The sequence below is a fragment of the Lampetra planeri genome, chromosome 21 (assembly GCF_965212315.1).
Source record: "Lampetra planeri chromosome 21, kcLamPlan1.2.h2, whole genome shotgun sequence".
Taxonomy (NCBI): Eukaryota; Metazoa; Chordata; class Hyperoartia; order Petromyzontiformes; family Petromyzontidae; genus Lampetra; species Lampetra planeri.
In genome coordinates this window covers 8,938,163-8,950,968 of record NC_136127.1, presented here as the reverse complement: position 1 = coordinate 8,950,968, position 12,806 = coordinate 8,938,163, and the positions used below count along the sequence as shown (strand labels likewise).

The window sequence follows — 12,806 nt, the reverse complement described above, 5'->3', positions numbered from 1 at the left end:
GTGTGCAGCAACAAAACATATGATTTATGACCTGCTCATAAAAAAAAATCCCCTTCTCAATATTGTTCTGCTTAATTTAACAGGCTCAATATGTAAAAAAACTAAAACTGTTGGATTTAGGTTAAATTGAGTCTCTAAGGAATACCGCAGTCTTTTATCTCAAAAGCAGCCAATTCTCCTAGCTTTATAGTCTCCATTTCACTTCTAATGTATGCCACCGTATTAAGAGCACCCTTTCATGTTTTCCAGCCGTAAATAAATATTTCAATTCGGGCCTTAACAGTAACCCTTTCAGTGACATAAAAAAAAACCCGTAGGTTTACTAACAAGCAATAAACCCCCACAAGTCTATTCGAGTGCTATCACTAATGGAAGGCTAAAATAAATCATCACATGCAACAGCTCCTAATTGGAAGGCAGGGCCGTTAAATTAGCGCCGTCACGAGTGACAAAAGAAGTCAGGGGGATGCACAGCGAACAAAACCACGGCCCATCAGTGCGAAGCGTGGAGGATGACCAGCAGTTGCCTCCCGCAGTGACTGTGGCACCTGGTGGTTTTTGCTCTTTAGCCGAACTCCACTTTTCAAGTATATTTTGTTTAACCAGGTGACAACTCAAGATATAGTCCAAGATAGTCTAATCAAGAATGTACGGGGGGGGGGGGGGGGCATTAGTCTGCCAGTCGGCGGCTATACGATTGCTATGTATTGTCCAACATGAGTCATACGACATGGTCGAAAATACATTTTTTTTAACCCTGACGCCGGCACACAACGACCTACTCCTAGGAACGATGTCCCGGGGATCTTTAACGTCCACTCTGAAATAGGCCTCGTCACCGACCAATGCACTGCCGCCACACTGCGCGGATCCACACCGATACGCAGGAAAAATCCGTACACCACCTTGTGACTAGCTTTTCTAGGCAACTGCCAGTTTCCCACTTTCTCGAGGGAATCCCGATTTTTCGTCGCGTTGTTTCCCAACCGCTTGAAATATAAACTCAATCGTGCGACGCTCCATCAGTCGCAGAACTGGGCGGCTTAGCGATCTATCCTCGAAAATTTACGTTCCCGTAGGAAGGTTGAATGGATCAATCGCTCCTTAGCGGTCCCATGTGCGAAGGCTGAATAATGTTTTTTTTTTATTCTTTGAAGCTTTACAATGTATCTGTGCAAGAGTGTTACCTGCAGGGCATGTAAATAACACAATAATTGAAATCTTATCAATAGAACAGGCTTAGTATACTTCTGTAATCATTTACTCAATATAAACTGCCCTCAATCAAGAGCCAACGATATAAATAACTGCTTAATTTAATTCCTAATGGGGAACGACAAAGCTTAGGAATTAAATAAGTTTCAACAAGTTAATGTTATTTCTTTTAAAATCATGTTAGGTGGCATAGAAAATAAATCTTTACGAATGTAAAACCCATCTTAAAAAGGATATGAATATACCAAAACTCTACAAGAGTTATTCAGTAATAATTTAAATTCACTGGGTCTTAACTTCTGTCTCCAAATAAGACAGCTTCATTGTCTGCTATATTACTCGCCATTACATTTAAATTATTACATCTACTCTCCTAATGTCTCCTTTGAAATGTCCATAATTCTATGGCTGAGCATGAGAACCAGGTTTTAAAGAGCAGAGGTGTTAAGGAGTGTTGGTCAATGTTGATTTTAAGAAATCTAAGATATTTTTTGTATGTAGCCAGTCACATTTTATGAATGTAAGTAGTAAATGTACAAAGATGCGTGATATTTCAAATGCTCAAAACTGTTTGACACTCATCATAGCTTTTAATATACTGATATTATCCTTGATAGTAATCCACTTTTCAATAAAAATTTAATTTCATGAATTCTATGCCAGGCCATTTAAAGTTCAATACACGCAATGTATCAATTAGCTAACATGGTACAATTAGTACTTACATTCATAAAATGTGCCTGATACATGCAAAAAATATCTTAGATTTCTTAAAATCAACATTGACCAAAAACACTCCTTAACACCTCTGCTCTTTAAAACCTGCGTCTCATGCTCAGCCATAGAATTATGGACATTTCAAAGGAGACATTAGGAGAGTAGATATAATAATTTAAATGTAATGGCGAGTAATATAGCAGACAATGAAGCTGTCTTATTTGACGGAAGAAGTTAAGACCTAGTGAATTTAAATTATTACTGAATAACTCTTGTAGAGTTTTGGTGCATTTATAGCCTTTTTTAATATGGGTTTTACATTCGTAAAGATTTATTTTCTATGCCACCTAACATGATTTTAAAAGAAATAACATTGTTGAAACTTATTTCATTACTAAGCTTTGTCGTTCCCCATTAGGAATTAAATTAAGCAGCGTTTTATATCGCTGGCTCTTGATTTAGAGCAGTTTATATTGCGTAAATTATTACAGAAGTAAACTAAGCCTGTTCTATTAATAAGATGTATCATCAGCGTACTCTGTTGAAATCTGTGAATAACATTAACTAGGATTTGTTTTACACGATGACACTTAAAACAAATACTGAATGCAGGCCACATGACGCACTCAAAATGTTGTCAATCCCTAGCAGGCATATATGCATCTGTGTTAACCAGGCTGCTGCTTCCAATGCATTTGAAAATTGTGAAACCCCATAAAGCAATAAAGCATTTTCTGATATTCCAGCGACTGCACTGGCCAGATTGAGTAACAACCTACGCATCAAATCTCACTAAAAAAGTGCTTCTTTTCTATAACACAATGCGACCTAATATGGGCTTAAGTGTCAGATCTGACTTTAGCCATGGAGACTTTCATACACTTGTTTTCAAGTTTTTTTACTGTGCAACGTAGCCTTTTGAAGTGCAAACTCTATAATGTATAAGCTCGTGAACTCCCCGCCAAAACATTAAGTCTCAGCGCACAATAGCAGATGTTGGCTTGATTACGGAGCACATACCCAATCTGTGTGACAAATAACAAAGTGGCATGGCAATCGCTGCCTGCCCCCGGACTGCTAATAAGTGCGGCAAGGCACTTACGCTCCACGGTATGGAGTCGGTGAACAGCAGGTGGGCAAAGAGCTTGGCCACGTTGCGGAGTTTATTCGTCTCCAGCCGGTGGATCGCCTCGTACTGCTCCCTGAACAGAGCCTCGTAGCTCTCCATGTACTCCTTCTTCAGAAGGGAAAATCTCTGAAACCAAGAAATGCGTGACAATTATGTGAGGGGTAAAGCGCAATCAAAAGGAAAAGGTAAAACGCCTTTTTTTGAACAAAATATTCGGATTGTATTGAGTTTCATAAAAAGCACAACGCAAAAAAATGGATAATTGTTATGAGGTCGTAAAAGGTAAAAAGGTGCAGCCTTGCAATCGTTTGCTCATGCCACTGCTGGCAAAAGGGCCTCCACTTAAGGGAACTATCGATAGGCCCTGTAAAGGGTATTTTTGCCGACTCTACCTTGCTGGCCAAACCTCCTGGAAGGGGTGGGAGAGTTCCTACACTTTATCCCACCACACACAACCTGCCGATTGACTGAATGTGGTGTATCTATTTATATTGCTCCGTGGACAGAGGCAGAAAAATTTAAAATACCTGCCCATTGTTTCAACTGGCGTGCCGGGGGAGATCAAACCGGTGACCTCTATATTTAAAGTCCAGCATGCTTCCAATTACACCAGCAATTATTTTACGACAGACAAAACTCTGTAACTAAATGAGAGCCCATTAAGACAATAAAATAACAACATTTTGCAATGGAAACTGTGCTGTATGCAATTAAGATGGAACAAAACGAGTGTAGATGTATCCCTTACACCTGCCAGAAGGCCAAAAAACTTTTCGTATGTCCTCTGTTGAGCGCAGCAGTCCAGAATCATGTTGCATAACTCCTTCTGCAGCCACAGATTAAAAGAGTAACAAAAACAACTTTCATCAGCATTCATAGACGTCAAATCGAATTGCCAGCGAATAACCATTTGGAACAGCGTTGTAAACACTGTGCCTTCACAGTGCCATGCTCACAGGCACATACCATAGACACGCACCCATTCAAAATGTCAAGTGTAGCACACAAAGTTATTTTCTGCAACAAATTCCTCTTTTTTTTTAAACGCATTTCTCAGAACCACAAATTACATATCCTCCACATGCCCAGAATCAAATACCGTACAGTGCAGATTTCTACAATGATATTTGAGAACAACAAAGAACATTTTGTGTGAAAGAAAAGCAACAAAAACGAAAAATAGATGTTAAAAATAGATGTGCATGCCTCCTTTTATTGCCATTGCCACCTTTTACCAAGAATGGCACACAGCACTGGCCTTCTCATAGGATTAAAATCAACACGGGTAAATAAGCAGACTGCCTCGGGTGGCTGCCAACCGGATGCATTATCACATCGCCAGCGGATTGGAAATGCAAAAAGAAGCCTTCCTGATCAACTATGCTGGTCATGCCACACGAGTATGTGCATTTTGATATTGCCTGTAGGTCTCCAAGCATTAAAAAAGCATGCGTAAGTGCACAGACGGGAAGGTAAGAGAAATGTTGACTTTTCCAACATTACACAATTCAACATTTCATTTTAGGATTGGTTTAAGTGCTATGTATATCTCAGACAAATCATACAAAGTGTACAAGAAAAGGATGAATGGCCTTATGATTAAAACATATATACAAATTGGTTGGAATTGTAATAAAAATTCGACGCAAATTGGTATGAGAAACAGTGTCAACATTGCAAGGCCAAACCCTTTAACACTAAACTCATAAAAAGCACCAGTGCAGCACAATAAAGAACAATAATTCAGAGTAAATAACTCGGCACAAAAAGATGCATAACAAAAATGACTCAATGCAATTATAATCAAAACCCACCACTGAATGAATGTGCACAATTTTAGTCAGTGGAAACAACACCTTACAAATTACTAAGATTTACCTACGCTTTGAGAATTCTCAGGAAATCAAAAAATGGGCAGACTGCTCTAAAGGCACCATCAAAGGGTGAAAATTGTGGCTTCTAGGACGAAGCAAATCGACAGCATTTCCCAAATTGGACGATTTTAAACTTCATCCACTGAGCCGACTGCAAGTGCTGTTCCCATTTACTGAATTTTCTTTGTGTGGAACAAAAACCGCATGTGAATACAGACTATTGAGAGAACAAAATAAGGACATGTGTTTTTGAAGGTCTCTCTAAATATCAGAATGTACTATGCTCTGGTATAGCTTCATTGGGTTTAAAAAAAATTAGCCACAAGCAATACATAGAAACAACATAATTATGCATTACCCATTTTACTGTTAAAAATAACAATTTGAAACGGGGAAATAAATAAATAATCGTTTTGAACATTTATATTTTCATTGCTTTTTTTACGTGACATTATTTCCTTCTGTTTCTTTCTAAAACTAGGTTTGTTTTTTTTGGTAACGAGAACATTTTTTTACAAATATGCATGTGTGAAGTGCTCTGTTATTCTGCTGCTGGATTAGGACCCATCAATAACCATGAGGGTCGAGTTATTTGACCACACTCCAACACGCTGTTAAGTGAAGGTTTAAGGCGGAAAGCATAAATATTAGAGCATAGAGTGCAGTACATCAATGGAATTTGCTGCACTGTCCTTTGGTTCCCAACACTTAAGCCCAACAGCAGCCTATAACAACCTGTTGTGTTCACCCAACCAAGCATTATCCAGGCTCAACCCTGCTCAGCTTCCAATATCTGACGAGACCAAGTGCATTGAGGGTGACTTGGTCAAAGGCTTCGAAACATGCAGGTGAATAATGAACAAACATCAAACAAAACCATGTACGACTTTGCAAAATAAAATTTGTTAAAAGCAATTCCCTCCCGTCGAAAAATTTTCCCCAAAAATGCGATAGGAAAAAAAGAATTGGCTGACCTACATCTGACGGACAGTTTTATTATGGCCCAAATGTGTGAAAATATAGGAACATTCTCTATCAAAAAGTAGTCAAACTTGAAGGCACAAAGTTGGGAATGGTTGGAATGAGGCCATTGAGTGCGGATATAGCGTTTCCTGTCCATCTCCTACAAGCCCTCCACATGCCACTGCCAAATGTGCCCGTATCAGGGTCACTAGCTTTCTCCGTAGATCCATCTTATCTGAAACGGTCTAGCAAATAATGGTGGCTACAGACACCCATCGAAATTGCCAACACTTCTATAAAAGTGCATTTTTTTTTATAAGTTATGACATTTGCATTTGATTGCTCAAATTCTACCAAACATGCACAGCCTTGCAGAGATTACTTGTGGTGAGAGCAAGTCACAAATTATCTTGCTCAGAAAAAGCTGTCGTGGCTTTGGACCTGACAGGATTTGGCATTTGTCGATGGGAAAGCCATGGGGGGGCTTTGCTCACGGCTTCGCAGTTCAATTGCGGTATATTCCAAGGCTCTGGCATGCCGTGCTTACTGCAAGCAAGACGGACCCCAATCGAATTCAGAGACACAACGTTCAAGGAACAATTGTCAAAAATGTTTCTTGTCGAAATATTTTAGCAAATAAAACCATACGTAGAAGGCACTTAGACACATACACTTGTCACACACATTAAGCCATACAGCCAATTTAATTGTGTTCACTAGTTCAAGTAACAATCGCCAGACCGAGGTAAAACATGGGCCTCATATGTAGGAGATTTGTTGGGCATCTGCCAAAACCAATGCCTGTGCAAAACGCCATTTTGCACTGAATTCTATCAAGCCTGGCTGAGCTTTTGCAGTGGTATTCGGAAAAAAAAATATTTGCCGAGTGAGCCCCTCTCTCATCTTTGCTGCGGAGGACAGCACAGTCAAATAGTTATTTTAAATAGATCTTTAAAGGATATCAGGCGAAACCCTGTGATGTCAGTTTCCAAACTATCCCAAATGTGGCCCTTGTACAAGCTCATGGTTAAGTTAATAATCATGTGTAGCAAGCCCAACTCACAAATAACACGTGAGAATAATTAAACATTATTTCAGCTCTATGTCATGAATCCACAGGGCGAGATCAAATATCACTCACCACTGATATTCACGGAAGGCTGGGAATTAAATTCCGGTCGGCAGGTTCAAAGTGAAATGTGCTAACCATCGTGCTACCACACCAGAATAATAACACACCTTAAATGGACATACTTAGTCCAGACATGAGTAGAAAAAAACGCAACAAATTGCAAAACTGCAATCAATAGAATGCGAAAATAATTCCAGATGTGAATATCACTGGATTCATTATATATACAGCAGCTGCTTCTAAATGTAAGAGACAACATTTTAACTGGGGAGCGTGGTCAATTATGAAGCACACATTCCATTCAGTTTGCTCATGAATAATAATGAGAGGCTATTGCTAAGAAAGATTAATCCTCGTTTCACACAGCATATGGTATGTGCATGTTAAGTATAATGACTACAGGTGTGTTTTACTATTGACACAGATGGCCTTCTTTAAATTTTTAAGTGCTGAGCTTTACAAGAATTCACCGCACAATGTATCTTCAGAGAAAAATAAGAGCGTTAATGAAATTATAAACAACGCAGTGCTGGTTGTGCAACTAATGATTTTCCCTTAAACCCCTCAGTTATAAAAACCATAATTCTTTATACGTTGCAATATAATGCCGTATATAGTTTGCAATATGTGGCCTGAACGTGAGTAACCATGCCCACTGAAAGTCTAACAATGCAATACCTATTATTAGCGTTCCAATGCAACCTGGCTCATATCGTGCACAATACAATTTCTCAACTAATCATGATAATTTCACACCCCAAAATTGGCAGCCGGATAAAATTAGCTCCATTTATGTTTCGACAAAAGTAAGCGTTTCAAACTTTGGAAGAAGCAACAGTAAATGTGTCGATCGATTGTGGTGAACTAAAGTGTGGATCCTCGTGCCTACGATAAGTCACCTGGTCAGAGTGAAATAATATTCTATGTGGAAGGATAGTTCACATAGTGAGATGTAACAACTAACCAGATGTGTGAAACTACGCACGGTTTCAGATAGTTGCTGGGTCAAAATGCTATACTTTCTCTAACCAGAAATTCAAACGTATGCCTGTTGGAAACTGATATTCGGCTGATGTAATGGTATCATTTGCACATGCATGTGAAACGATGAGTTCATTGTTGTTACGAATACAACATTTACCAAAAAATGTATCTGCACACGTGAGCTTGCAACAGCGACTCTGACAATAAAACAGCAACAGCGACGAATCACTGTGCAAAGATCATTATAAGGCAAACATGTTACACAATTTTGATGGAAAGCTTTCGTGACTGCAGGGATTCATATTCTTGGTTCTTGCTGTGGATTTCACACCTGATGATGATTGCTTGTGCTGCAGTCGAAACGTCGTGAGAATTTTATTGTTTTATATTTTTATTATTTTTTATTATTTCCCTTCTATGTGACTTTACCGAAAGAACCAAGAATATGTTACAAAATGTTACACGATTCATAATTTTGTATTTATTTAAAGCCTTCGTGACTGCAGAGATTCATATTCTTGGTTCAATCGGTAAAGTCCCGTAGAAGGGAAATAATAAAAGAATTTTATAAAAATGTTTATAAAAAAATATACAAATATAATATATATTTATTATTGTATTATTTCCCTTCTACGTGACTTTTACCGAAAGAACCAAGAATATGATTCATTAATTGGCAAATATTGGCAATATTTGGCATCGTTGTCACTCCTTGTGGTGCTGCGATGCCACAATCCATGTCCCTCCTGCATATAAACCGATGTCATCAATCCATCTCTGCGACGGTCAACCTCTGGGGCATGATCCCTCCCCCCCCGGTTGGCAACCTTGATTAACTGTCTTGTCCATCGTCCCATCAACCCTTCAAGTGATCTGTCCTGCCCTAGCCCACTTACTTTTCCTCACAGTCACTCCGATGTCTTGGATTTGTGTTTGTTCTCTGAACCATGCGTTTCTTTTTCTGTCTCTCAGTGTAATTACATGCACTCGCCACCCATGCTTCTTCATGTAGTCGGCTACTCTTCTACTTACTATTTAGTGTTCTCGTTTTTTCACTCCATTTTTCATAATGCATTATATCCATTGCTTTAATGACTTCCTCTTCAGCCACAATGTTGTGTTTTTTTATTAGTATGTTACATTTTTCCAAAAGCACTCCAACCTGCACTTGCTCGCCTCTATTTCATCATTGATCTTGGAGTACCACCCCTTTGGTATTTTTCCTAGAAAGAGACATACATAGTCTTGTGTTCCTCCTACAACGATTTTTTTTTTACTCTGAAAAGTTGTAAACAAATTTCATTTTGCTCATATTTATCATTATCCCAACCAAAGAGAAAAAAATCGGAATACTGGAAATAGAAATCCATGGATTCGTTGTATACCCAGCAGAGGAGTCAGGCAAGGAGATACGCTGTCATCCAGGATATTCACAGCAAATCCGATTATAGCACGGTTGGCTACGCGCGATGCGAAATAAGTTCAATATGCATACATACATACATATACACAATATGATAATTACATTTCAGATTAGAAAGGTGAAATAAATGCATAAAATAAAGCCAAAATTGGCCATCTGATATTCGGTAATATTGGACATTACAAACAATGAACTAAGAAATATTGAATAAACACGATAATAAATTATGATACATTTAAGCATAGTTTATGAGGAGTTAAGTTGATGAACTATTTCTATTGTGGTTTCCTAAACGCAACATCATAGGCATATAGACAAATATATACATACATAAACAAACGTGTAAAAATTGTATTCTCATGTTGGACAATGTAGTTTTGCATAATACAGCTTTAATGGGTTAAATAGCGTAAATATAATAATGTCTCGATTTAAAGCTTTCGTGACTGCAGGGATTCATATTCTTGGTTATTTCGGTAAAGTCACGTAGAAGGGAAATAATAAAATAAAATAAAAAAATAAAATTCTCACGTTTCGATTGCAACACAAGCAATCATCATCAGGTGTGAAAACGGCAATACATTTTTCTTGCCGTTGTTTTCACAGCAAGAACATTTTCTTGTTGTTGTTTTCACACCTGATGATGATTGCTTGTGTTTCCCTTCTACGTGACTTTACCGAAAGAACCAAGAATATAATGTTGTTAAACCCGCCACCACCCGACACAGCCAATAAATAAGGCATGTTCTGTTACTGTGACAAACCTTACTAATTGGCTGTGTCGGGCCGTGGCGGGTTTAACGACACATTTATATTTACGCAATCGAACCCCAAAAAAATGTATTATGGATAATATTGGTCGCGAAAACCTACGTGTTAAATATAGTTTCGCCACACGTTTTATTGAATAATTGGAAATGAGTGGAGAGGAAGTTTGCTCCTTGAAAGAAGCGCATCCTTTACAAAAATAACAAAATTAGGATTCACATTCTCACGTGAAAATACTACTTTGACATTTAATTTTAAACTTCTTAATGATTGCATCAGAGCAAGCACATTTCTCATCACAACTGAGGACCGTCGTAACAAAGATTTGCTGATGCAACCATTTTTAATTCAGCATTGTTATAAAATGGGCCTTTAAAGGATGATTATAACTGATTAGCATACTGTCACAGATGGTGGGGCAGTGGCATTTAAATGTTAATGCTCATCGTGCCTCACACAAAACACCCCATATGTATTCTATGTCTGGTCAGGAAACCAAACATAGGTTGCCTATCTTGCTTGTGGAGATATTTATATTGAGGATTTTTTAGGAGGATCTGAAACGCAAGCAGTTATAATTTGTAAACATATCTTACGTTTTCTTTCTAACAAAGGACATTTATTTTGGCCATTAAAAGGGACATGTAACATGGCGTTTCTTTAAGGTTTCTTTTTCATTTTTTTTCATTCAGGCTGTACCTTAGTATGAAACAATGTAAAATCTCCACGAAACACCAGGTCATATAATAGTTGTTTTGGTGTATTAGTGTGATGGAAATTATACTGTGTTATTCCATACATCACCACAGCTACCTAGATATGGTCAGAAATGTTTTTGCAAGTAACATACTTTCCACAATCTAATATGATGCAATACATTACTGTTCACACCAAACCTGCAATGGAAAAACTCAGCAGGTAAATAACAAGTTGCTTTAAGAACGGGTTAACACGTGTTTTGGCGGAGCCCAGCTGCAAGCAGACAGCTCAATCCAGAATCAAATTTTCACACTTGTAATGGATTCTGTCACTCACTGAGCGTCAATTTCCAGCTCTATAACATACCCAAGAAAGCAGGCTGAGGCTTTTCCCCATGCAGATTAATTGCCGGGATGGAGCAGCAATATCCAAACTTAGTTTAGCAGACCACACGTGATAGCCATGCGGGTTGGCCACGTGGCTATTAGCCAACCCAAGATCAAAGCTCATATTAAATGATGGCTTAAAACTCTACAAAATGACAATTTTATTCATTAATGCATGGCACGACTTTTAAAGAACTGCTATCCGTACATTTTCAGCTGTATTTCAATCTCTGAAGTCACCCACAAAGACTAATGTACAAAAATTATGATTGTCATATTTTCGTGCCATATTATAGCATCCGTGGCGTTATCAGTTGTATTGTCTGTTTGATATTTATTTTAAATACATTTCTACTTATATAACATTTTTATTAGATCACTTTTATTTGTATGCTTTTCTGTATGTATGTATGTTGATCTTCTTTCGCACTGTACGTAGCCAACCATGCTAATCGGGTGCAGGGGAAGAACAATAAATTACTTTTCAATCTAGATTTAAAAGTGCATAGCTCCAGTGGCTTCCTATTATCGGAAGGAAGAGCGTTCCAGGTGGCCGCAGAAGCGGATCTAAAAGCGCGCTATGTGGTGACCGTCTGAAAATTGCTGCAGGGTGATTCGACTTAATGGATATAGAGAAAGAACTGCAGGAAATTATTTCATAACTTAATAAAGGTGGAATATTGTGGTTCGAGATCTAAATGAAGTATAAATCGTTTTTATGTATGTAGAACTTCTTTCACACCGTACGTAGACACCCATGCTAATCAGAGGTGCAGGGGAAGGACAAATAAACACGAAAATAAGTTCGTTAAAAGCAGTTCTAAAAGTAGTTTGCTAAGCAAGTGAAAATACAAACTCAAGGGATGCAATTAAAAAAACACATCAGAGTATGTATCGCTAGGGCAGTGGTGAAGGTGGTAGCATGGACAGGTGCATGCTTAGAATCACACGTAATAAAATATTTTAAAATACTTTTTTTTAAACACGCTTTAATGAAATGTACTGTCCGAGCTGCCCCTCCCCCTGCCCCCTTCCCCCATCGCCCCTCCCCTCCCTGACGTAAGGGACCACGTGGTGATTTACAGGCAACGTTAGTTGAGCGTGGACAATTACAGCCGTTAAAAATGATTGTTTAAAAATATTAATTTTTAATGATAGAATATAGTATTGTCATCAGTATGACACACCTATACGAAGTTTGCAGTCGATAAGACGTTGGGAATACGGTTGAAATTAAGTTACAAGATTTTTGAATACGACAAGACACACAGTAAGTTAAATAAAAGCGTGTAAAATTTTGAAAAATATATGTTTTGGATTTTTTATGATAGAATATAGTGTTGTCATTAGTATGGCAGCTATTTCAAGTTTGCAGTCGATAGCACATTGGGACGTGTGTAAAAATTGAGTTACAAGATTTCTTTTTTGAGGATACAACAGACGAAGAAGTGAGTTAAATAAAAGCGTGTAAAAAGAAAACATGCGTCGGAGAACATAGGCAGATTAGAGACATCAC

General features: G+C 38.1%; 1 protein-coding gene across 2 annotated transcripts in view; it reads right to left on the bottom strand.

Annotated features, from left to right (window-relative positions):
* Window positions 1-12,806, bottom strand: part of CWC22 (CWC22 spliceosome associated protein) — a 97,815-nt gene that overhangs the window by 18,941 nt on the left and 66,068 nt on the right. For both annotated transcript variants that reach the window (XM_078603944.1, XM_078603945.1), the window contains exons 12-13: window positions 3,810-3,887; window positions 3,035-3,187 (exon numbers count right to left, since the gene is read on the bottom strand). In XM_078603944.1, coding sequence (XP_078460070.1) covers window positions 3,035-3,187; window positions 3,810-3,887 — 231 coding nt within the window. The remainder of the gene's footprint in view (window positions 1-3,034; window positions 3,188-3,809; window positions 3,888-12,806) is intronic.